This window comes from Psammomys obesus, unplaced genomic scaffold (genome assembly GCF_907164565.1).
Source record: "Psammomys obesus unplaced genomic scaffold, mPsaObe1.curated_primary_1811, whole genome shotgun sequence".
NCBI classification, from domain to species: domain Eukaryota; kingdom Metazoa; phylum Chordata; class Mammalia; order Rodentia; family Muridae; genus Psammomys; species Psammomys obesus.
The window spans coordinates 1844572-1870669 of NW_026591598.1; the positions used below are offsets into that span (position 1 = coordinate 1844572).

The 26098-nt window shown below is 45.2% G+C and overlaps 1 protein-coding gene and 1 non-coding gene across 3 annotated transcripts in view; both read right to left on the reverse strand.

Moving 5' to 3' along the window:
* Positions 1 to 2179: 2179 nt before the first annotated feature.
* The window catches only part of Smap2 (small ArfGAP2), a 44890-nt gene continuing 20971 nt past the window's right edge, over positions 2180 to 26098 (reverse strand). For both annotated transcript variants that reach the window (XM_055611163.1, XM_055611164.1), the window contains exons 2-10: positions 16918 to 17051; positions 16015 to 16100; positions 15013 to 15091; positions 11275 to 11361; positions 9511 to 9592; positions 8494 to 8600; positions 7271 to 7436; positions 5595 to 5911; positions 2180 to 3509 (exon numbers count right to left, since the gene is read on the reverse strand). In XM_055611163.1, coding sequence (XP_055467138.1) covers positions 3384 to 3509; positions 5595 to 5911; positions 7271 to 7436; positions 8494 to 8600; positions 9511 to 9592; positions 11275 to 11361; positions 15013 to 15091; positions 16015 to 16100; positions 16918 to 17051 — 1184 coding nt within the window. In that variant the 3' untranslated portion in view covers positions 2180 to 3383. The remainder of the gene's footprint in view (positions 3510 to 5594; positions 5912 to 7270; positions 7437 to 8493; positions 8601 to 9510; positions 9593 to 11274; positions 11362 to 15012; positions 15092 to 16014; positions 16101 to 16917; positions 17052 to 26098) is intronic.
* Positions 21335 to 21498, reverse strand: LOC129680018 (U1 spliceosomal RNA). The gene has a single exon (XR_008720616.1). It is a non-coding gene; the product is annotated as a U1 spliceosomal RNA (small nuclear RNA).

The window sequence follows — 26098 nt, forward strand, 5'->3', positions numbered from 1 at the left end:
TTCTCTGGGTAACCTTGGCTGTCTTGGACTTGTTTTGTAGAACAGGCTGGGTTCAGACTCACAGACATCTGCCTCCCTGAGTGCTGGGATCGAAGGTGTGTGCCACCACGCCTGGCTGAAAAAGTTCTTTCTACAGGACTTTATGGAGCCACTCTGTGGCTATTAGAGTCTAGATACACATGAGGTGATGTAACACACAATCTTTCCTAAGCTTGTTTCCGATTTCTGAGGAACACTGAGTAGCATCTCAGGTGCCTCATCAGGCGTAAAACTGCTGCCTGGAACCACTCCATTCTCCCCTGGTCCCATTCCTGGGCCTCGTTCAGTTTTGCCCTCTTTCTGGCTCCATGGCTCTCATCTTGCTTCCTTACACGTCATTCACAGTGGCACAAGTGCAAGTCTCTAGAACTCAAACGGGAGCATGATATTGTTCATATTTTAGGTTAAACTCCCTTCTGGGGCGCTGGAAAGTACTCCCGTGGCCAGCTCCAACTGTCTCCTCTCACATGGCAGACCCACTTACACCTTAGGACTCTCCACCTGCCCTCACCTCTCCAAAGACCTTTATTTTTAACTTTTTTTTTTAACTTTTAAAAAGATTTATTTATTATGTAGACAGTATTCTGCCTACATGTACACCTGCACACCAGAAGAGGGCACCAGATCTCATACATGGTTGTGAGCTACCATGTAGCTGCTGGGAATTGAACTCAGGACCTCTGGAAGAGTAGCCAGTGCTCTCTAGCCCATGATCTTTGTTTACATGGTGCTATTTAGAATATTTCTCCCCTTTCCTGTATCTACAGGCTAGCTGCTACCTCTTAAGACTCAGCTCGGATGCTGAGTCCTAGGAAGAATTCCTGACTGTACCTGGATGCTGGCTCATAATCCATTGTATCAGCAATTATAAATATGTTGTCCAAAACTTAAGAGCAGGGACAATGTTCCCCCACCCTTCAGCCCTAAAATCTAGTGGGTCCTAAGACTCAGCCCCCTTCCCTTGATGCCACCTCCAAGATGAACCCATCCACACTAACACCTCCCAAACTCATGTCTCCAGCCAGCTCATTTCCAATACACAATTACAGTTGCTTTGCTTTTTCCGGATCTCCATCACACTGGGGGCTTATTTAGGTCGGCTAGAATATACCTCCTCCGATACACTCCAGCCAGATCCCCATGCCCACTGTCTTCTTACCTTAAGACTCTCAGAAGTTAATTTGTTAATTGTCCACCTTTCCGACCAAACTACCCCATACAGCTAGAGTAGCTACTTCCTGTGCTGTTTCTATTGCCTCAGACAGTTTCTGGCATAATGTCTACACAATAAATATGTGTTGGATGAAATCATGTCTAACACAAGCCTGGCACATAATTCTTACTGACATTTGAATGCTTGCTAACTGCCCTATATTATGTTAAATGAACCACAGGAATTACTTTGTCTCAAGACTACCATTAGCTCCGTTTTTTTAGGATACGGGAACCAGTGGCCTCACGGTGAGTGGCTACCACGCTGTCCTCCCTCCTACACCTGTAACACTCAACCAAGCTCTAATGAAAGGGTGGTGGGGAGGGAAGGGAGCACAGTATTCTCTGTGAGAGCAGAGAGGGGGTCAGATCCAGGAACGCACTGCAGACCTTTGTCCTTTGTATCTACCTTCCGCAGCCCAGCCAGGCAGAGCAGCATCCCTATTTCAAGGTGGGAATCCACTGCCTCCGAGGTTCCACTGCTTAGAAACGGCTGGGTCACCTTTAACCAGGCAACCAAAGGGAGCTACTGCTGCCTTGCTAGGGAGGAGTTAGGCTATTTGCTTGTCTGGGGCCAGGGAAAGAAGAAACTGCTCACAGGGCAGAGTCTTGGAGTCTGCTACTGACTCGGCCTAGGAAGGGTGTGTGCCTGTGAATTGTGTTCCTTCTCTGAGTCTCCATCTACAGGAAAACCCTCCAGAGTCTAATGTTCCATGACCCCTATGGTACAGAGCCCCAGGCCCCTCTGTCACTGCTCTGGATACCACTGGACAAAGGTCTCCTTTCTATCCTCTGGGCAGATCCTGCCCTTGGTATACCAAGAACAGAGTTTTTTAAAATGCAAAAGTGAAGGCAGCATCTGCTCTTGGCAAGCAGAAATACCGTGCGTGTCTTCCAAGAGTGACACAGTGACAGCCGAGAGAAAAGGTCCTTCCCTGCAAGATTTATTAAGGAATTTACACATACACAGGAGAAAGGCAACCAGGAGCTGTGGTTCCCACATATGAGATCTTTGAAGCAAAGTTTTCTTGTTTGAGTTTTCAAGTGGGGTGAACAATGGCCGAGAGAAAGCTGTCCAGGCTCTCTGCCTCTTACACCTGGAAAAGGTGGGCAAACAGCACTCAGACATGAGGGCATCAAAGAGTGACTGGCAGATGGGAGAAGGGAAAGGAGAAGGGCGCTATCGATGAGATGGCGAGTTTTAAACTCTAAGATAACCTGGCAACAGTTTCAGGCTGTTGATAAATTAACTCCTCTCTGTTATAAATCCAGAACTATAAAAACCAAAACCACACCCACAGCAGGTGGGAGGTGGCAAGTGGGATCCACACATCCACACACACACAAGCAGTGCACACGGTAAGCTCTGCGTTTCCTTGTGGGGGCTGGTCTTCCAGCCACAGGGCCAGATCCTGTTCAAGATGGGCAGAAGGTGGGCAAGGGACGTGTGTGTGTGGGGGACCTTCATGGAATCTTTGGTGCTAATAAAGGCTGACTGAAGCAGCCAGTCCTGGAGCTCCAGATCCTGAAAGCACTCAGAGTGGAGTAATATTTTTGCTCATCCTCATAGGAAGGGGCTTGCCTCACTCGAGGGCCAGGGCCAACCTGACCCAAGACCCAAGGATTATCTGATTGCAGAACTTCCTTCATTCCCACAAAGCTGGGAACACTATGCCTCCCTCTTCAGGCAAAACTCAACACACAGAAACAGCTTCAGACAAATAGAGGACCCTGTACTTTCCCCTCTGCCAAGCACTCATCCTTTACAGACCTTTCTGAGGGTCTGAGAGGAGAATCATCCTCAAGGGAAGGGGCCGAGCAGTGTGCACACTCTCCTGCAGTTTACGTACCCTCTTCTGCCAATAATCTCTAAGGTGCTGGTGCTGGGAGAGGATGGGGGTTGGGGGAGGAAATCAGGACAGTCAGGGACGTGACCGACATAAAGCAACAGAGAGGTCTGTGAGTTTGGTAAGGGACTGGGTTGGGCAGGATGCCAAACCCCGTAAGACTAATGAGCGATTTCTAAACCAAACAGAGAGATGTAGGAAAAAGGGAAGGGGAAGGCTGGGGAGAGAAGAGGAAGGGGGAAAGCGAGGGCTGAAGAGAGTGGCAGCCATACAGGCGCTTTGCTTTTATTTCCACATCTGAGGACTGAGAGTCTGATTGGCTGCCTGGCCATTTCCACCGCCCATTGACTGTCCATAGTTCATCATGCCATTGGCTCCGTAGAAGTTCATCCCAGCCATCTGCTGGGTCATCTGAAAAGGACAGAGATTTTTCAGATCAGACCTCGGGCACTTAGCCACTAGATGCACAGGGCAGGGGCCAGTCCTCCTGTCTGTGGGAGGGGAGAAGAAATCCTGAGTCTAGTCAACAGAAAAGCCTCTAATGAATTTCTCTTCTTTTCCAGGCCCTCTCCTCATATCTTCACTGAAGGGACCTGTTGTCAATTGGCCACAGCCTGCCCAGAAGAGAACAAAGACAGACAGGCCCCTGCTGCAGTGCTCTGCCTCACCACCAGCAGAGGGCAGTGTTGCCAGCCTCAGTGCTTGGGCATGCTTGCTTGGGCAAGGTGGGGTGATGAGGCCTCCTACTGAATAATGAAAGTGAGAAAAGCGGAAAACAACCTACATGTCTTCCACCTATAACAACCAGAGAGGCTGGGAGAAGTCAGGGGTGTAGCCTGGGTGGGACAGACTGTGTCTTTCTGCTGTTTGGTCGAGACAGGGTCTCACTGTGTGTGTACAGGAACGCACTATGTTGACCTGGCTGGCCTGGAACTCACTATGTAGACCTGGCTGGCCTGGAACTCACTATGTTGACCTGGCTGGCCTGGAACTCACTATGTTGACCTGGCTGGCCTGGAACTCACTATGTTGACCTGGCTGGCCTGGAACTCATTATGTTGACCTGGCTGGCCTCAGACTTGCAGCCTCTGCCCCATGATACTAGGGTTATGGTCATGTGCTACTCTGCTGGGCCAGTAGGGACCTCCTTGTAATTAGACTGAAAGACAGATTGACAATTTGTTAGATAAAACAATATCTTTAACTTCTCTGAGCCCAGTATGTTTGTTGTATAAACTCTTGTTCCTCCATCAACTTTTTTAAAAAATTTCAATTTTCCTTAAGATTGAAAACTAGGTAAAAACTGGAAAAACAGCAAAACCCACGTTTTGTCTTTAAATTCAGTAGCTGTTAAAATTTTAACCTGATTTTTTTTCCTGTGGACTCATACATACGTATATACGTAGACAAAACCTTTAGAGTAATTTTGAGGGACATCACAAGCTGCAGGAACCGTACCGTTGCACCCCCTGGAGGTCAGGAGGCAACACGTGAGGATGACCACTTTCCCAGACCCACGCTCCAGCACGCCTGAGAAATGTCAAGTTGCTACCACGGCCTCACCGCTTCTCTGTCTCAGCGCTTCCCCTCTCATCTAAAGCCTGGGTCTGCATTTCCGTGTAAGCAGAGATGGACAGAGGTTGCCTCAGCCCAGAGAATTTTCTTGTTCTTTAAGTCATAAAAGCTTACTGATATTTAAAGTCGACTACTGTGGATCAGTTTTCTCCAAATATACAAAAAAAAAAAAAAAAAAAAATAGGTCTTCCTGTCAGGAAGTGGAGGCACATAGCTTTGATCCTAACAGTCAGGAGGCAGAGACAGGAGATCTCTGTGAGTTCAAGACCAGCCTGATCTACAGAGTAAGTTCCAGGACAGCCATGGCTACACAGAAAAACCCTGTCTTGAAAAAGCAAAACAAAATGAAAAGCCTTTCTTCTCCCTACATTATGCTTACCCCCCAACCCCCAAACAAAATGCCTTTCCAAATTACCAACCAGGACACCTGTGTGTTTCAGGTTCCATGTCTGTGAGGCTCCAGGAAACTATAGGTCTACTCTGCCATGCCTTCAGCCTGTCCTCAGTATGCTCCACCAGAATGGGCCTTTCTCCTTCTGGTTCCATCACCTCCAGGCCTCTGTTTGCATGGTTTCCTCTGTGGTGCTGGCTTAATGGAATTGGGTGTTCCTGTACCTAATATCAGGTCACTTGAAGCCCACAATAGTGTTTACTTGTACCCCTTGCTTGTCTGTACAGGTTTGGTTTTGTTTTTGAGAAGTTGCAGAGAGACTCAGACTTAGTCTACAGACCTCATTCTATAGGAACTCAGGAATCTTCAAAAAGTCTGACTTCGGGCAGTCCTTTTAGGGAAATAAAAACAGCATATCTCTGGCATTTGCCTGTCTGTATAGAAAGGACTTGTGGGACAAGGCAGCAGTACCAGGTCGGACACTGAGGAAGGCTCTGAAGTCTCATCCCAGGTACAATGAGGCTGCTTACCTGAGTAAGGTTCCACTGCAGCTGCTGAGCTGGCTGAACTCCATACACAGTCTGGGGCATAGCTGCCATGCTTGCCATGTAGCCAGCCTGCTGAGTGGCCATCATCCCATTCGGCACACCCATCATGGACGCCTGCATGCCTCCCATATAGCCTGCAGGCATGGCCATGGGGGCAACCATTCCAGGGGCTCCTGGCTGAGCTACCATGCCTACTGGTGGGGGCATCATGCTCCCCATGATGCTGTTAGGTGGTGTAACCCCAGGGAAACTGGGGTAAGCTGTGGGGTATGCCATTTGAGCAGGAGCCATGAACATTGCTGCCAAGAAAACACACATATGGGTCTGTTAAAGAGGAAAAGACACAGAGTTAGCCCAAATACTCACCAGCTGTTCCTTTCCCCAAAGAAGTTCTCACGTTACTAACTCGAAATCCTGTTCTCCACAGCAAAGCAGCAGCATCAGTTCTCTACAGGCCTTTCTATGCTTCCCATTGGGCCTCAATCTGGCCTAGTCAGTCCCTTCTCCAGGACAGACCCTGACCTTGAATCAGACTTCATGGAAGTGTCACACACACACACACACACACACACACACACACACACGCGCGCGCACACGCACACTGTATAGCTCTGATGACATTATATCTACCTGCTATACTCTGCAGCTTCCCCTGCAATGTCATATTCAAGTTTGTTTTTTATATACAATGTCCCTGACCCCAGAGTTACTGTACTGGATGGTTTTGTGTGTCAACTTGACACAAGTTAGAGTCATCAGAGGGAATGGAGCTAAGGCTCCTTTGAGAAAAATGTCTCCATGAAATCCAGCTGTAGGGCATTTTCTCAATTAGTGATCAATGGGGGAGGGCCTGGCCCATTGTGGGTGATGCCATCCCTGGGCTGGTGGTCCTGGGTCCTATAAGAGAGCAGGCTGAGCAAGCCATGGGGAGCAAGCCAGTAAGCAGCACCTCTCCATGGCCTCTGCGTCAGCTCCTGCCTCTGGGTTCCAGCCCTGCTTGAGTTCCTGTCCTGACTTGCTTTGATGATGAACAGCAACGTGGAAGTATACGCTGAATAAATACTTTCCTCCCTGACTTGCCTTTTGGTCATAGTGTTTCTTCAAAGCAGCAGAAATGCTAACTAGAACAGGAACTATTCCTTGTCACAACAAATAATTCTTTTTATGAACTAGCATACAACAGAATAGGTTTCTGTATGGAAGTTTTCATATACACTTGCTTTCAGTTGACCTCCCTCATTCACACTCCTCTCCCTCATCTCCTGGACCCTATCCATGCTCTATTCTCTTCCTCCACTATCCCTCCTTCCATTTTCCTATCACACAAGTAAACAGAACCTTCTCATCTCTTTCTTTTAAAGCTTCTTCCCCTCTCATGGCCCATTTTTAGTTTCCTGGACTCTAGCCACAAGCACTCTCTCAGACATGGATTCCAGCACATAATTTTTGCACATATTTACTTCGGGAGAGTAAAATTACACATGTAGTATGTATATTTCTGAGCCTGGGTTACCTCACTTAACAATACTTTCCAGGTCTGTTCATTGTTTTCAAATTTCATTTTTCTTTATGGCTGAATAAAATTCCAAAACAACAAATAATTCTTCATGTTTGTTGTCAGTCCTCCCTGGAGCACCTCCGTGACTTTATGGCTCTACCTTGGGCAGGCGTCTGAGGCGTCTGGGGTCCATAGAGCGAGAGGATGGAGTCCTTGGAGAGCTGTTTCTTGCCTGTCTCTTCTGACTTGCTCCCTGGCTCTGGAAAGAGGTTCAGGTTTTCAGGGACAGAGCCAGCACTCCCTGCAGCTGGCATGGAACCCACAGCCTAGGGCAACAGAGGGCAGTAAGAAAATCAATCAACGTGGAACCTACAGCCTAGGGCAGAGACAGCAGGACAATCAAAAATGCCCTTTGTGTGAGGACCCTTACTCTTTCTGTTGCTTCTGATAAGAATTCACGGTTCATGAGCCAGGTGAGGTAGCTCACACCTATAATCCCAGAACTTAGGAGGCTGAGGCAGGAGGTTGGCTGACAATCGGAGGCTACCTGGGCTACTATCTGGGCTACTCAGGGAGTTCTAGGTTAGCCTGGACAACAGTGTTAAAGCATGAGACACTGGAGAACAGATGAGTATAGAAGAAAAAAAGTATGGCTCATGTTAAGCCAGCATCTTCCTGAAAATGTCACCATGAAAACACTTGACAAACCCTTTGAGTCAAGCTGGTGCAAGCCTTTGTTCTTTAACAAAACAATGTGACTTGACAAGAAAAAAAAATTAAAAACAACCCCAAAATGATGCAGCACAGAGAACTGAGTTTGGTTCAATGGAGGTAGCTCAGGGGCAAAGTATTTGCCCAGAATGTATCCAGTCCTGGGTTCAACTCATAGCCCCTCTCTCACACAAAGATCCTTAAGTAGCTATTTATCATAACACAAACAAAAGCGGTTCCACAGTTAAGTGTTTCACATCTGCAAAATATCTACTTTGAGGAATTCTTGTGGAGCCATGAAAGTATAAACAAAATATACAAAATGACACAGACACCATTTCTGGGACATTCCACAAACAAGAGCTGCTGGTGTTCAAGTCTTTCATACCCACAACACCCTGGCAGGGGATCAGCATGAAGGGCTCACCCCAAGTGTCAGCCTTTACAATGTGACACCCCTGTGACACAGACCTGCTCATGGAGTCACTGTTTGGGAGCAAGAGACAAAACAGTATGAACTAATCTTGGGCTGTGACAAGGTAACAGAATGCCAAAGAGAGAGTCAAGAGAAACAGAAGTTGAGCCCCACCTAGGAAGCATGACTGAACTCCATGATTAAGCTGTGAAGTTTTCCAGAATGTTCTTGAATCCTGAGAAGTGCAAAAGACTCACCTTTCTGGAAACCGAAGAAGGGGATGGAACAGAGGCCAAGAGATCTAGATCCCTTTCTAGGGTATTGCTGGTCTTACTGTTTGCAACTGAGCAGGCCACAGGAGCGTCTAGGAGTGAAAACAGAATTAAATGCAACAGCTATAAGACCCATCTTCTGTGTGAGATAAGAAGCGGACACAGGAAGGCTACAGGCTCCATCTAGTCTTGGCCCAGGGAGTGTGGATAGGGTTTTCTAAGAGAGGCCTCATGCCCTATTCCCACAAGTGCTCTGGAGTAGGCTACAGACCACTGTTTCAGAGGTCAGCAGAAACTCAGGCCTGAAGGTTACATCAGTGCCTACTGGAAAGACAAGGTGTGCAGGATTTATTTTCAGAGAGAAATGGAGTACAGAAATTGGAACCATGGTAGTCAACAACCTGAATCTGCAGCAGAGACCTGATGGTACCAACTATCAGCACTTGAGACAGACCCGGCTTTCTCTTTGAAAGTGGCAAAACCAGGACTGCAAAGAGAGAGCTTGACTGCACAGTAACAGGCCATCTCAGAAAAGGGTGGAGGAGCTGGCAGTTGAGTAGAGGAAAGTGGCAGAGGCTCAAAGTTGTTGTTTTGTGAAATTGCCAGTGTTTACTGAGGTCTTGGTATAAAGCAGAAGAGCCAGGAACCCCAGAGGCAATCCTTCCAGCAGCATCTCAAGTAGACACTGATAAACCACAACACATGGTTATGCAAGCAGTGTTCAAAGGCTAAGGAAACTCTCCAAGATCCCAGACAGAAAGTGGTACCGTGGGGACGCTGCTCCAAAGGCCATGCTCTCAGCCACTACACTGAGCTGTTGCTCTGAAAAAGGTTCAGTGAACACTTTCTTAGAGCAACTGTTCAGAACTAAATAGGAGGAACATGAGCAAACAATCTCAGTGAAGTAGACACAAATGTAAGCCCTGACTCCTGATCTTCCTAGAGTACCTGAGAAGTCACTGGATTTGTAAGAATTTGGGAGTTAAAAAGCCTAATTCTTACCAAGGCCCAACAAGTCCATGACAGGGGCTGCAGATTTCGGGGAGCTTTTCCGAGGTAGCTGTGCGTCTTCTTTTTTCTGTGGCTAAGGTGAAAAATGTTATAAAAGAGAGCAAGCAGTTATTTTTGACCCCCTCACTGTAAAGCCACAGGTATTCTTGTGGTATGGCTGTTTGTCAAAGACAGCTACCAAAGAAGCAAGACTCAGGAAGTGCCAGGAAGCATGAGTGCATGAACAGAACATGAACTAATGAAAAACAGAGTCCTGGTTGGCTTGTTTAGCTTTCTGTAGAGACTTATCTCTCTGAAACTAATCAATCCAGTGAACAAGCACCACCACCAACAACAACAAAAAAGCATTTGGTCCCAGGAAAAATGAAAATTAAAACCCAAACCAAACAAAGGGAAGCAGTACAAAAGTCAGAGCCAGCCAGTAAAGACAGTTCAGTGTATAAAGCCAAACCTGACTTCAAGTCCCAACACCTGCAGGCTGGAAGGTGAGGATGGACACCCACAGGTTGTCCTCTGACCTCCTCGTGTGTTACAACACATGCACCCCATCCCCACAAATCAATCAATTGATAGGTAAATAAAGAATCCATTTTTGTTGTTTTGTTTTTGAGTCAGGGTCTTACTATGTAGCCCTGGTTATCTGGGAACTCACCATGTAAACCAGGCTGGCTTCAAACTCAAAGACATCTGCCTACCTCTGCCTCCCAAGTGCCAGGATTAGCCCAGCCCAGTTTTGTTTTTTAATTAAAGAAAAAGTCAGGATCCAACAAATTTCTCATTCTGTTTAGAAAAATTTTTACTTTATTCTAAAGATCACTTTAAAGCGTCTCAGTCTACTCTGTCATAAATCACAATGGACTGAGCCCACAGACAAGATTCAGAGTGAATCTTCCTCAAGCAACAGTATAAAACCTTGTCTCCTGAGGATGAAGTGATGCCTCAGTGGTTAGGAACACAGGCTGCTCCTGAAGAGGACCCAGGTTTAGTTTCCAACACCCACATGGCAACTCTAGTTCTGGGGGACACAAGGCCTTTTTCTGGTCTCTGCAGGCATCAGGCACATGTGTGGTGCACATATATATATATATATAGGAAAGCAAACATTTACACACATAAAAGTAAATCAGCCTTTAAAAATAAAAGAGATTTTTTTTTTCTCTTAAGATAATCCCCTAGAGGATCTACGACACGGCCACAGTGTGTGCCATGGGGAAGAAGTGAGTGTGACCTGACTTCTGGACGTTTCAGGCTGCCACAGGGAGATGAGGTGAGAGGAAACAGCTGCCTGGAAGACAGCACGCTGCCATTACACACTGGCAGGGAACAGGTAGCTTGTTCAGAAGGGAAAGATACAGTTCCAAGCTTCCATCCAGCCTCCTCTCATAGAGAAGAGCCATAAGCTAGATACAGTGTGGCACACCATTAATCGCAGCACGTGGGATGCAGGTTTCTGTGAGTTCTAGGCTAGAATGAGTTCCAGGGCTATATAGTGAGAAGTCTCTCTCTTTCTCTTAAAAAAAAAGGAAGGGAAAAGAGAAGGGAGCAGAGGGTGCTAGACAGAGTGAGGGAGAAGCTACAGGATACGTTAGACAGCAACAGGAGATGGGCAAGCAGCAGCCGATCTCTAAAGCGGGCCTTTAGTCCCAGTGCAACTGTGTGATATGGTTTCAAGCCCACTCACCACCAGGAAGCCTCCCATCTGATTTCCTCCTCAGGACACAAGACCACCCACATGGAAAGAAGTTCCCCACTTACCATTTTTACTTTCTCAAAAACAACAGGTTCCATCTTTTTCTCTGGAGCAGCTTCACTCCCTCGTTTCCACTTATCGTCCTTCTCTTTCTGAAATGATTTAACAACACAACGGTATCCTAGCATTAGCACAATGAGTGCTTCAGGAGCTACAATCCAAACGCAAGCAGGACATCAAAGCTTCCTGAAGATTCTGATGTATCAATTCAACCAACTTGGTGTGGGGTGTGAGCACTGACCACCCTCCTTAGGCTCCATACTGAGTGCGTGCGACAGGCTACACATTTGAAGGCTCCACTGTTCCTGCCAGCCTGATCTACTCCACCCTTGAAATCTGTAATGCAGGCTATCTATGGAGGTTTAAAAGTTGCCACCCATCTGTGTCCTTTAAGTATCTGTTATATGTTATACATAACTATATAAAGCCAAAGAATACAAAAAAATAGGTACTAAAGACAGGCAGGGTGGTGAGTGCTTGTAATCCTATCGTTTGGGAGACTGAGGCAAGAGGATTATGAGTTTGAGACTAGTCTAGGCTATACAACAAAGACCCTCAAAACAATCCCAAACAAGAAAATCCCTTTCGGTTTTTGTTGCTCTTCTGAACTCTGCTCCTCTACAAAGCTCCAAGTGCTCTTAACACTGGACCATGTCTCCAGCCCTTTCACCTCTATTTTTTTTTTTTAAATGAGGAAACGTAGCTAGAGGCTGGGCATAGTAACACAAACTAGGCTGCACTTTAAAAGTTCACAGGCAGCCTGGGCTACATACCAAGTTTGAGGCCAGCCTGGGTCATAGGAGACCTTGTCCTAAAAAGTAAAAGAAGGGCTGGGTGGTGGTGGCACACATCTTTAATCTCAGCACTTGGGAGGCAAAGGCAAGCACTCTGAGCTCAAGGCCAATCTGGTCTACAAAAGGGAATTCCAGGAGAGCCAGTGCTATACAGTGAAACCCTGCCTCAAAAAAAAAAAAAAAAAAAAAAAAAAGGAAGGAAGGAAGGAGGGAAGGAAGGAAGGAGGGAGGGGGGAGGAAGAAAGGGAGGGAGGAGGAAGGAAGGAAGGAAGGAAGGAAGGAAGGAAGGAAGGAAGGAAGGAAGGAAGGATAAAACCAGGCAGAGTAGCTGGCATCTGTAATCCTGGCACTTAGATCGGTACAGGATGCTCTTGATCTAAATTTGAGGCCACCTTGGTCAACAGTGAGACCTTGTCTCAAATAAAACAAAGTCTTAGTTTTAAGATTAACAATTAGAGAAACAAAACTTAAGGAAATAAAATAAGAATAATTCAAGAGGCAGTTTTATAATTTTTGCACAGATTATAATATAAAGCTATTGGTCCCATTTAACATCAAATAAACATCTTGGTGGAAAACAATCTCAAAATAACTTTTAAAATACATGTATGTAGGGGCTCAAGGGATGGCTCAGTGGTCATGAGCACTTTCTGCTTCTGTAGGAGACCCAGGTTCTACTCTCAGCACCTCTCTCTACACCAAGCATCTACACCTCTCTCTACACCTCTCTCTACTCTCTACACCAAGCATCTCACAACCACCTATACTCTAGTTCCAGGTAATCTAATGCCCTCTTCTGACCGCTATACCTGTATGAACATGGCACACATACATAAAAGCAGGCGTGCACAAGTGTGTACACACACACACACTCACACAAATAAATAAATAATTTAAAGGACACAGGCACATACAGTGCCCCATAAAAGTGTTCAGTCTTGCTAGTTACCAAAGCCTTCAATTTAAAATGCGTTTTACATGTTGGAGAGATGGCTTAGAGGTTAAGAGCACTGGCTGCTCTTACAGAGGTCCTGAGTTCAATTCCCAGCAACCATATAGTGGCTTCCAACCATATATAATGAGATCTGGTGCCCTCTTCTGGCATGCAGGCAGAACACTGTATATATAACAAATAAGTAAATCTTTAAAAAATAAATAAAATACATTTTACAGAGAAGATACTAATAGTAATACCTAGTGCTTTCAGGAAAAACTTGAGCTGTCTGAAGCAGATGCTAGGAACTGAGCACTCATCTTCTGCTGCAGATACATGCTACTGACTGCTGAGCCAGCTCTCCAGCCCCACTGAATTCTTTCGGATGATGCTCTCTGGGGTGTAGCTGTGGAGGGGTTAATCCTTTCTTGGATTAGCTGGCAAGCCTTTTTTTTTTTTTCCAGATGACTGTGAGTAGTCCTTCATATTAAGCTGAGAAGGAATTCCTTTTCCCTAACTGCATGTACTACCTTGCATTTACCTGCCTGTTGAGACTCACCAGATAACACCCTTCTCATACCCTGCCAAAACATCCATCTAAAGCTGATTCTAATTAGCTTAACTTTTCATTATCTGGAATGGCTTTTGACCTGAAATGGCTTAGAGAGCCATGCAAACAGAGTGATTTCACTGGGTATTATATCATCCGTTAGAATACACAAAGGCTGGGAATAAACAATAAATAAACAATGTAGAAAAACAATGAAGAATAAACAACATAGCTCAGTGGGGGAGTGCTTGCCGAGCATGCACAACCCTGGGGTCAATCCCTAACAATGCAAGATAGAAAGTGAATAAAACAGCAATAGAATAAAAACTAGAAGACCGACGGATGACACGTAGGTTGGGCCTGCACCAGGACTGCAGAACTTCATACTTCTATAATTTTGTGGCTAGGAAAAAAAAATCAATTATTCTAGAATCTTGCCAAAAGCTGATTGACGATCTAGAACGCCACCTTTCCTGCTTCTTCCTCAGTTATTGTGAATGGTCATATTTACCCAAAAACTACTGTGCATTCCCTCCTGTATGTTGCAGTTACCCACTTGGCAACCGGTACTCAGATACTCATCTCCCTCTGAAACTCTTTTCAGGAGAAAGGAAGTGTTCCACGGGCAATTAGTTCAGGGACATAGGCCATGAGTACATCACAGTGGAAGAACATGCTGGTCACACTGACGGAAACACTGATGATTTAACTAGACCTGCTTCTTTTGGCTTCATTTATAAACAAAAAGCATATGTGCATATACATTAAAACATACATATACATACACACAATGTCATTCTACTTGACCTATTACACGCAAAATGTCTATGTCAGAAAATAATCTGGAGAAATTTGGAGTCTGATGGGATCCCTATAATCCCAGGACTTGGAAGATAGAGGCAGGAGTTTGAGGCCAGGCTGAGTTGCATAGTGAGATCCTACTGCAAAAACTTAAAACAAACAAACAAAAAAAAACAAAAAACAAAAAAAAAGGAAAGGAGGAAAGAAAACATTTGGAAATGTGAATTAGTAGCACTTCTCAACGTAGATCAAGGCAGAGAATTGTCTGGTAGCTGTCCTGCCTGTCCATGAGCCAGGCTCAAAGCATGTTCTATATCATAGCCTTGACTCAATACTCTTCTCCTACTCATTCATTCATTCATTCATTCATTCATTCTTTGTAGCCTTAGTTTGTTTATTTATTTGAGACTGTAGCCTTGGCTGGCCTGAAATCAGTATGTAGACCAGGCTGGCCTCAAATTCCCAGAGACTGCCTTTCTTGGCTGGGATTAAAATATGTACTGCCGCAACAGGCTACTTTCACATTTATTAACTGACCATCTGGGACCATTTTGCTACTTCATTGGTATTTTGTTTACTAAGTGGAAGTCTTTCTAATTCTTCCCTGGCCTAATTAAAAAGTAACTTATTAGTATAAACAAAACTTGAAAGATTTACAACCAACCCTGAGGACGTTGATGTCGAGACTGCGGTCCATGTATTTCTTCTTCTCGTATTTATCTCGAATAAATCCTTCAACAGCTCTGCAAACACTTATTAAGGATGAATCAAAAAAGTGTCTCCATCAGTGGGAATTAAAAGATCAATCTGTCCCCTGTGGCAATGCGCTCCTCTTTCCTCCCTGCCTGGTTTCCCCCACAGGACTCCTGTTTCTTCATATACAGCTCCCCTGACCAAAACCTTGAAATCACTCCTTCAAGGTTACTGAAGGCAATCACCATTTCCTGATTTCCCTAGAGTGATAACAACAGCTCATAGGATTCACCTTCACTGAAGACATCAGTATCTGTGGCTGCTGTAGCATGCCAGAAAGAATTCAATAATTTGTTTTATGGCCCTTGACCAACAGATTTCAAAGGCACCTAAAAGCCTCTCAAAAGTAAATTTAGGCCCTTCTGCCAGACTGATTGACAGGTCTCTTTCATGTTAACAGGTCTCACCAACACCCACCAGAATCAAACCCTAAAAAGGTAGTCGCAAAGTTCTTGGGAAATACTGCCTTCAAATGGGCTTGTTCTGTATTTGTCAGCCTCTGCTGAGGGAATGGAGGAAGAACAATAAACTGGTCAAAAATAGTCAATACTTTCATACGAGATATTTTAAAAAGCAGTGCCAGTTTTGCCAACTGCCAGGCTTCAACAGAGCACAGTAAGCCATTCTTTTCATCAAACAATAGTTTCAGAGATTCAGAAACTACTGGAGTTGTCTCTATGGAAGAATTCACAGTGAAGTCACTGCAGCCCTAATTCCAGAGCTTTCCCTACGTGATGTTATGTGACAATCCAAACATCAGCACACAAGTACTTTTTTTGTTTTGATTGCAGGAAAGAGAAAAACCAAAGTCTTTGACTATCCATGCAGAGATGACCCAGTCTTAGGCCTTGAAGTTCCCCTGGTTCTCCCCAAACATTACAACTGTATTCAGCAACCACTTCAGAAAAGATACGGGTCTGTTTGAGGCCGCCGAAAGGTCTCCGGAAGGTGGGCTTCGTAGAGTCGGTTTGCTTTTCCGTTCCCCATCTCTTGCATGCACTGCAATAAAAGAGAACACAGAGACAGGAAGTCAGTCCGGAAGTGCATTTGCATCACCCGAGCTCCCACTGCACAGAGGAAGAGCCAGCCTCAGGGAATGGGAGAACCAAGATTTAAACTTGTGCATTCTGTTCTCCCAACACCCGGTTCCCACGGCTTTTCCTTTTCCATAGGTTACTTTCATAGTTTTTCTTTTTTCTTGGTGTGTGGGTATCTTTCTGGCATATATGTCTGCGTACCAGGTGTGCCCAAGAAGGCCAGGAAAGGGCATCTGATCCCCTGGGACTGGATTTACAGACAGTTGCAGCCACCATGGCAGTGCTGAGAACTGAACCTTGGTTTTCTGGTTTTGTTCCTTTGTTTTAAATAGCTGCCTACATCTAAAACTACAAATGTTATATTTGAGAATGCTAAAGGTCCTAGGTGGCCATAGTCTTGATAGAATAATAATTGTATCTAACAGGAAGACACACCTGTAACAGCAGTACTTGGAAGGCAGAAGAGTTAGCTCAGTTTGTCTCAAAAGAACAAAAAGAACACTTTGCTGGGTGTGGTGGCACATGCTTTTAATTCCAGCAACCCAGAAGGAAAAAAAAAAAAAAGGGAGATCACTGTGAGTTCCAGGACAGCCAGAGGTAGCTACCCCATGAGACCCTGTCCCAGATAAGTAAGTAAAATAAAAAATAAAATTTGACAAATGTGTTTGACAACTAAATTTCCCTCTTCTTTTTTCCTTACCTTCACGACCAGTTTGGCGTTCACCTGGAACTATTCTTACATGGGAACAAGAGAAGCTGGCTACTGGCTATACTCATACCTGAATCTGTTCCTGCGTCCACTGGTCGAGGTTCACTGATTTTACCCTGGATATATGCACCCCCAGATTCCTGTGGATTCCAGCACATCGAATGCAGATAAACACGCCAATGTTCCATGAGGCCCATCGTGGCCCTGTGAAGATAGACAGGACAATCAAGTACAAATTAACAGAATGGCCCAGCCCACCTGTGCTCCTTAGATTATCAAGCAACATTTCTGCTAAAACCAAATAAGAGAGATTTTACTGCAACAACCTTTTTATTGACTTTATTCATTCCCGTGGATCAATGTTTGATTTGCAGCTTAAACTCTGAGTGTATGGTACAGAGGTTCACAGAACAGTTTTACACCGTGATGGTGATGACTACTGTCATTCCAGAACTGTTTTATCACTCAAACCCCAAACCTCCTAGCAGGCACTCTGCACCCCCTCCCCACTGACCCTTAGCTCCCGGTCCCTGGCAATCAGACACAGATCTATTTTCTGCCCAGGATTTGCCAGTTTCAGACATCTCCTATGTCTACTATGCGACACGCAGACCCAGGACTGGATTTGAGTGTCTAATCAGTGCTAAAAGACAGATTACAGTACTTTGTTACGTGTATGAAGAAAGCCCTAGCAGAGTGCTGGAAACACACAGTGAAGTCTCTCTAACTGGGCACCTTACACCAACAGTGGCAGGCACTGCGAAGGTGAGGGGCCTGGATTCAGCTTTCTTCCTAGGAAAAAGGATATGCAACTTTGCAGGCCAGCTAGGCTCATGCTGAAACTGAAAACGCTGTTATCCTCTCCTCTCCTCCAGCTATAAAATATGCATCCACATTAACCTTACAAGATCCTCTCCCCTGGGCTGACGTCCCTACTTTACCCAACTACAGAAATCTCGAGATCCAGAACTGCCAAATAATGTAACTACTTGAGTGCTTATTGGTACAGAGAGAAACCCCAGGTGTGAATTTTAGACAACTGTTACAGAGTTTCCCATGCCCTGACATTTCTCTTCACCCTAATATCTCTGGAAAGTCCCCAAATTCCTTCTCATAATTTTATATGGGAAAAAAAGGGACTTTTATATGACAACTGCCTAAGACTGAATGAAAAATCTGACACAGTTCTTTCTCCATCATCCCTCAGAAACTGATGGCATAAAAACCACAGTGTCAAAATTAGAGGTTGCAGTAAAGCATCGCCAATACTGCTGGCTCTACAGGTGTTAGCAGGACCTGTGCTTGGAATAAGACTCCCACTCTCTGGGAAACAGACAGTTAATTGTACAGCCTGTGTATTTTGACAGCAGTTTTGTTTATTTTTAAATATAATCTCAGGAATTCTTTTTTTGTGTGGTTTTTCGAGACAGGGTTTCTCTGTGTAGTCCTGGCTGGTCTGGAACTTGTTTTGTAGACCAGGCTGGCCTCTTGACAGCAGTCTTAATGAACAAATGTTAGAGTCCTGCGGGAACTCTTAGAATCCATAATTATTATTAGAAAGATACATTTTGATTCAGGAAAAGTTCATTACGGCAGAACACAAAAGCACAGAAGGCGCAAGTCCTCCTAGTCACCACCAGGGGGTGCTCTCTGCTTGGATTTTATTGCTATTCTTGTCACAGGTTCAGGTTTATTTTCTAAAAGTCTCTCCAGACCCTAACAACTGCATAGTCTCCCACCGACTAACAGACACACAGTGACTCATATACTTGTTTCTGGTAGTGGGGTATCATACAGATACAAAATGCAAGAGCTAAACCAGAGTGAATGAGGTCACCCATGGTGCCAAATTCCTCTGTTTGTGAACAGTTCTCAGAACTGCCATAGAATCTTTTAAGATTTTAAATGGGACCAAATATCAATATTTCACGCTTCTTTGGCATTTTTTCCTGTGTTCTAGATTCTAAAGTCTTGAAATCAAGATAGCTAAGATGGGGCTGGTGAGATAGCGCAGCAGGTAGAGGCACTTGCCACCGGAGGCTGGCGACTGAGCACAATCCCCAGAAGCCACACAGTGGAAGGGAAGAACGACCTCCCACCATGCAAAGGTGCCCCCCCCCGCCACTCACACAGTAAATACACAAACATAGTGAAAATGTTTGGAAAGGAGTTAGCTACGGACTGTTAGGCTACCTGCTCCCTGGGTCTCAGTGGAGAGAAAGCAGTTTCTACTGGCACCACTGTGGGATTTCTCCCGTCTTCCATCCAGTCTGCACACTGCAAAGTGCCCCAGAACAGAACTGCAGGAACTCTTAACAAGCAGCCAGCTGACGCCCTCTCTTCCTCCCCCACACCCACAGTCTGCCCACCCACATTTTCCCCCTCCCTCCCTTCCTGCACCTGAGTCGGAATCAGTGACCTCATGTACTCCAGGCAGGAGCTCAAGCACTGCCGTACAACCTGAGTTCCCTTTCAGATGTCAGCAACTAGACTTACTGGTCACCAGCTGCATAATCCAAAAAAAGACCTTGCTATCAGGGACGAGACAAAAGTTACTTATGGGCTAGGAGTGGAGTTAAGTGGTAAAGCCTTTGCTAGACTTTGAGTTCAGGCCTCAACACTCTTCCCCAACTTACATGGCTGAAACTATGGGAAAATGGTATAGTTAGTAAAAGTATAATCTGTGAAATTAGAAAAGACTAAGGTTGAAAGCAACTCAATCAGTGATTACCCATATGACCTTCAGAGACTTATACTTCCCAGGTCTCAGTTTCCCCATCTGTAAAAATGTGTTTATAATATTTCGCTCCAACTGCCTAGAACAGAAAGGGGTAACGGTAAATAACAACTGCACTTAAGAGCCTGGCACAGAATGAGGGTTCTAGACCACATTTCCCATTCGGCTCCACTCAAGGCATAGTCAATGGATTCATACATGCATTCCAACACTGCACAATACTACAGAATGCTAGGAGTTTGTGATTTGTTCTGCTTTTTTCCCCTTTGAGACAAGATCTCAGTAGCCCTGGTAGGCTTCAGACTTGTAACAATCCTTCTCCTCTGTTTCTGCAGTGTTATAGGCATATACAAGACCTGGCTTCCTCCACCTCCTTCATTTTTAAATAAAATTTATTGTACGTGTTTTATATTCACAGCATTGCAAAATACATGAAAATGGTTACTACAGTGGAATGGACTCAGTTTCACTGTTCTAAGAAACACAAAATTTCAAGCAGCTTTATCTCCTCCAGAGTTGTCTAAAATTATCACCTAAACCCCATCCTTGTCCTTATGCCAGTATGCGACCCCACTCACACACGGTCAGTCCGCACTGCTAGCCTGGATGGCGGCGCTCAGATTCCACAGTGTTTGACACCGCTGCTGCAAAGCCAGGTTGCTTGCACGTGGTGCCCCTGCAACAGTCCACTGTGCACTGGCCATGGCATGGGGAAAATACAAAGACATCATCCTGCAGTTAAGCATGGTAAGGGGTGACGTGAAGTAATGTTCTCACCAGTTTGAAAGCAAAGCAGTGAAAGGTGATATAAACACACAGTGATTATGAGCACAAGAACAAGGTTGCAGCTGCTGAGCACATTCAACAGGAAGTACGGCACAGGCTCTGGATGTACGGAACAACACCTAAAACAGACATGGAGTGACTCTGTAATGAAGAACACGTGAAAATGAAGGAGGCATGTAGATCTGGTCAATCAATTAAAAAAAATCAAGTGTAAAAGTATCCACCCAGCATGGAAAAATCTGGGCTTATACCGACTGACTGCACGCATTCTGATAGCTTAGGGCTGGTGGCTCCGCATGTGAAACGGAAAGCTTGCAAGCAACGTCCAGCTTCTATTCCACTGCCACAGCCCCGCTGCAACTTGCCTTGTTACCAACAGGGGTAAGAGGAGCAAGAACCTCTTCATCTGTCATCTAAGCCCTATTCAGTGTACTCAGAACCTTCCAGAATCTATCAATTTCTTTTTTAAAAAGATTTATTTATCTTCATTTTATGTGTATGAGAGTTTTGCCTGCATGTATTTAAGTTTACTGTGTGTGTGTGCTTGCAGGTACCTGTGGAGGCCAGAAGAGGGTGCCCTATTCCCTGGAACCCATGTTAGGGACGGCTGTAATCCACATGTGGGTGCTGGGAACTAAACCCCAGTCCTCTGCAAAAGCCGTAAGCGCTCCTAACCACTAACTCATTTCTCCAGTCCCCCTCCCTTTTCTAACGACAGGGTGTCTGTGTTACCACAGTCTTAAGCTCACTGTGTAGTTAAGGATGCTCCCTACATGCTGGAATTACAGGTATGCACATCACACCAGGCCTTTGTGACTGCTGGGCAAGCACTCTACTAACTGAACTACATCCTTGGTCCCAGAAGCTGTCCATTTCTGGCCTGGTACTTGCTATGTAACCCAGGCTGGCTTTGAGATTATGGCATTCCTCCTGCCTAGGCTTCTTTTTTTTTTTTTTTTTTACACAGGGGATAGCGCGAACGCAGTCACCCACTACCACAAATTATGCAGTCGAGTTTCCCGCGTTTGGGGAAATCGCAGGGGTCAGCACATCCGGAGTGCAATGGATAAGCCTCGCCCTGGGAAAACCACCTTCGTGATCATAGTATCTCCCCTGCCAGGTAAGTATCTGCCTAGGCTTCTTAAGTCCTGAGATTAGAGGTATGTACCGAATATCTGGCCTCCAAGGTCTTGTGTGTATACCCATGCCTAGACACAACCCCAGCTTCCCTTCATGTCCTCAGGGCACCAGCCTGTCCATCTCAAGGCTTGGTACATGCTGTTGCAGAGCCTAAAAGGCTTTTTCTCCATCCTCCATGTAGCCTAGCCAACATCCACACATCATGCTGTTTACATAAAATGTTTTCTGTTTAGTGTTTGGGGTACAGCTCAGTGGCAGAGTACCTGCCTCAGAGCTGTGAGGCCCACAGTGCCTTGGTTATGAATCTGCACCAGTTCATAGTCCTTTTGTCTTTTCTTTTTCATCTTACATTTCATTATGGGAAACGTCACCACACAAAAGCAGAGTATAGTTAAGCACCAGCTTCAGCCATTCCTACCCACATCCCCCCATCCACAAACCTAATATTAAATACAATTAAAACAGTAGTGTTTTTAAGTGCTGTGAGCTTGATCCTTTGTGTTTTCTAACTCATGCTGCGCTTGGTTGTTATGTACTTATGTCTGTGATTGTTCCACATTTCTTCCTGCTAACCTGTAGGTGTCATAGGAGTTGATGGCGCTGTCATCCTTAGGGCACAGCAGAGAGGCAGAATGTATTTAATGTTCATTTAAAGGTAAAGAAATCCTTTGTACTCCTCTCCCTGCCACCTATAGAAATGCATCAAGGGAAGAGCAGGTAGGACACATGAGTATGTTAAAAATGTTCATTATCGTCAGACATGCAGGCACGTACCTGTAACCAGCACATGAATTCAGGGTCAGCCTGAGTTACATAGTGAGACCAGTCTCCCCTATGCCCTCCTCAAAAAGTTTACTATTACACTTTCTATTTATTTATTTACGATTAAAAAAAATAGGGTTCGCACTTTGGCCCAGATTGTCCTGAACTCACAGGGACACTCCTGTCTCAGCCCCTCAAGGACTGGCACTATAGGTATGAGCCACTGTACCTGGCTTAGTGTTGCTTTCTAAAAACTAAAACATATATTGGTAGACTACGTAAAGGAATTATGAAATTTTTAGCTCCCCATTTGATACAGAAATAGGTCTGTGTGGTGGTGCACACTTTTAATCCCAGCACTGAGGCAGAAGTATGTAGTTCTCTGGAAGTACAAGGCCAGCCTGGTCTATACAGTTCAAGGTGAGAGCTACATTTGACCCTATCTCAAAAACAAAAACAAAGAAAAAAAGAGAACTACTTCTATGATATATTGACTATTAAAATTCAGTATTAAAACAGCATACATGAATCTATTCTAATATTGCTTAAAAGTAAATATATGGCTATCCAGGAAAGTAAGAGACCAAAGAATTAAAAATTAGTTTTTTTGAGTTACTGGTTTAAAATTTAAAGCACAAGCCTGAACAAAGGCTGGACAGGTGGAGACATGTCCAACCACCTGTGGGGAGGAACCAGCCTTACTGCATTTTTTTCCTGCCCACTAGAGATCTAGTTGCTAGGAAACCAGCCCAGATTGCCCCTCTCCTCTAGGACAGCCAAACAAGGGAAGCCAGACCGTTAATGGCTTGGGGGCATTCCTATAGCTAATCAATTCAAAATGCAACATCCCCTTTTGTGTTTCAACCAATAGACACTTGCCAAGCAGGAATTCTCCTGCCTGGGAGGGTCTGGACTCTTTAAATCAACCACCTACCCTGAGCACGAGGCTCTCGGCTCTCAACCGCTGCATGGGTGATGGTGTGGGCCCAAGCTAGCTTGTAATAAAAAGATCCTCATGTGTTTTGCAACAGACTCGACTCCTGGTGGCCTTCAGGGTCTCAGGAATCGAACACAACAAAAGGTGTCTAAAGTATAAACTAAATCACTAAATACTAAAAGTTATCTCTGAGAAGTGGGATTAGAATTTTTTTCTTAAATTTGGCCTGTCTTTTTTGCTGCCTATCAGTGAAGGGCATAGTAGTTTCCAACATGCCAAGCAGTCACAGGAGAGGGATGAGCTCACTCTGATGAGCCATCAAAGCACTTCACCCATGAGCAGATGGGTTGTAGCACACTCTGGGAAGAACTTTCTTACAATCAAGGTGGTGTGAAAACAAATGCAGCGTGACCAGAAACACTGAAGTCCCACCAGGGGCACAGGCTGGACAATCAGCTCTCCAGAATGACAGCGAATGAGCTGGTGTGGTAAAGTCAGTGAACAGTGAACAGTGGGGCTTCACATCCTGTCCACTGCTATAGCTCTAGCAGATGATTTGGAGGTGATTTTTTCCCCCCGGTGATGAGAACTGCAGCTTGAGTGCCATGAATGCTAGGCCAGGGCTCTACCACTGAGTTATATTCCCAGCACTGTAGGTGAATTTTTGGGGGGAAGAGGGAGTCCTTTCCTGTGCTGATCCCTTTCTTGTCACTATGACACCGTTTGTCATTGTTTGTCAAGAACATAACATTTTAGGGAGGAATGATTTATTCTGGCTCTCAGGTTCAGGTTTAGCCCATGATGGTGGAGAGAGAACAGCAAGTTCACATCACAGCGGTTAGGAAGGAGAAAGGGAAGCCTGCACTGGCGAGAGTCCATCCTGTCTGAGCCCACAGCCTCAGGACAGCGCTTCCCTCGTGCAGGGTCCCCCTCCTCAGTCAGCCTTCTGTAAGCTTTACTAATCTCCTCGACAGTCCATGCAGACTGGACAGGATTACCTTCATGCTTCCTGACTAGTCAATGGCTTTAAAAATGCCAAGTGACGGTGTAGAATGGCTTGGCAGGTAAAGGCACTTGTTGCTAAGTCTGGTGAGGAACTTACATGATAGAAGAGAGCTAACTTCCAGTTGTCTTCTCCCTCCACATGTGTGCCAGGGCTTGTGTGCACATGCATGTGCAGTGTGCATGTGTGTGCAAATGAAAATGCCAAACAGGATAATCAAATTATGCACATTTTAATTGTTAATGAAGCTAAAACAGTCAAATTCAGTTCATGAGCCTGGATCTGCACTGAAAACTGGTTTAAATGTGCTAATGTCCTGGTTTGTTTTTGTTACCTTGACACAAACCTAGACATATCTGGGAAGTGGGATCCTCAATTGAGAAAATGCCCCAATAAGACTGGCCTGTAGGTAAGACCATGGGACATTTTCTTGATTAATGGTTGATGTGGGAATTTAAGTAGAGGTATGTTGACCAGCTTGCTTTTATTTATTCGGAAAACCATCCATCTAGTTCCCTATTCCAAAATAATAGTAAGCAGTAACTTCTGTAAACACAAGCAGTTTAAGGAACCATGAGACTAAAATAGGACTTGCTCAACAAGCTCTTTCTCTGAATGAGCACCCCCAGTTCCTCTGGGCCATCTTGCAAGAATGTTTCTGTCAGACAGGGACATGGTCAACATGCATGCACAAAGTCAAGAAAGGGCAGACACTAAACTTCCTAAGTGTCTGAGACAGAGAAAATGGAAACACTTCTGAGGTCATTTAAGGGAAGGCGTATTACACTACACTAAGAGTTAAAAATCAGAGGTGCAGGGGCTGGACAGATGGCTCAGCAGTTAAGAGCACTGGCTGTTCTTCTAGAGGACTCAGGTTCAGCTCCAGGAGATCTGACACCTTCATACATGCATACAAGCAGACAAAACACCAATACTCATAAAATAAAAATAAATGATAAATCATTATTTTTAAAAAAGGTCAGAATTACAAAGAACCTTGAATGCCACTGAGCCCAGCTTCCCACTGGATACAGGAGACCCTTTGGGTCAGTGGTTTTCAACCTGTGGGTCATGACCTCTTTGGGGGCCGGAGGACCCTTTCACAGGAGTCACATATCAGATATCCTGAATATCAGATATATTTTTTAAGATCATCAGATATTTACATTACAATTTATAACAGCAGCAACATTGCAGTTATGAAGTAGCCACACAATAATTCTATGGTTAGAGGTCACCATAAAATGAGGAACATGAGGAACTGTATTAAAGGGCCTCAGCATTAGGAAGGCTGAGAATCACTGCTTCGGGTGCTAACCTGGCTCTCAAGTGGCGAGTTAGGCCCCATCTCAAAAGGTAGCTGGCTCTACTGTTAGATGGCACAGACTATTGTAGAGGGCTTGCTCTGGGTGGATTCCGTTCATCTGTCTGGACCACTTCCCTCTCCAGAGCAAGCTTGCCCTTCACTCCTCCTAGATTTACATGAAATATGTGAGACAAAGGTGGAGGCTAGGAGATCCTAGCAGAGGACAGCAGTGCTTCTTATGGTCAACCAAAATACAAGCCAGCTGAGTCAGCTTAATCAAGGTGATCAGTCAAGAACAGATGCGGCAGTTGAAGTGCTACGACCTCAGCGGAGGTGCAAAGCAGCCTCCCCTCTCCCAGGTGACCAGGAAAGGGGGGGGGGAGGAGGAGGAGGAGGAGGAGGAGGAGGAGGAGGAGGAGGAGGAGGAGAAGAAGAAGAAGAAGAAGGAGAAGAAGAAGAAGGAGAAGAAGGAGGAGGAGGAGGAGAAGGAGGAGGAGGAGGAAGAGGAGGAGAAGGAGGAGAAGGAGAAGGAGGAGGAGGAAGAGGAGGAGAAGGAGGAGAAGGAGAAGGAGGAGGAGGA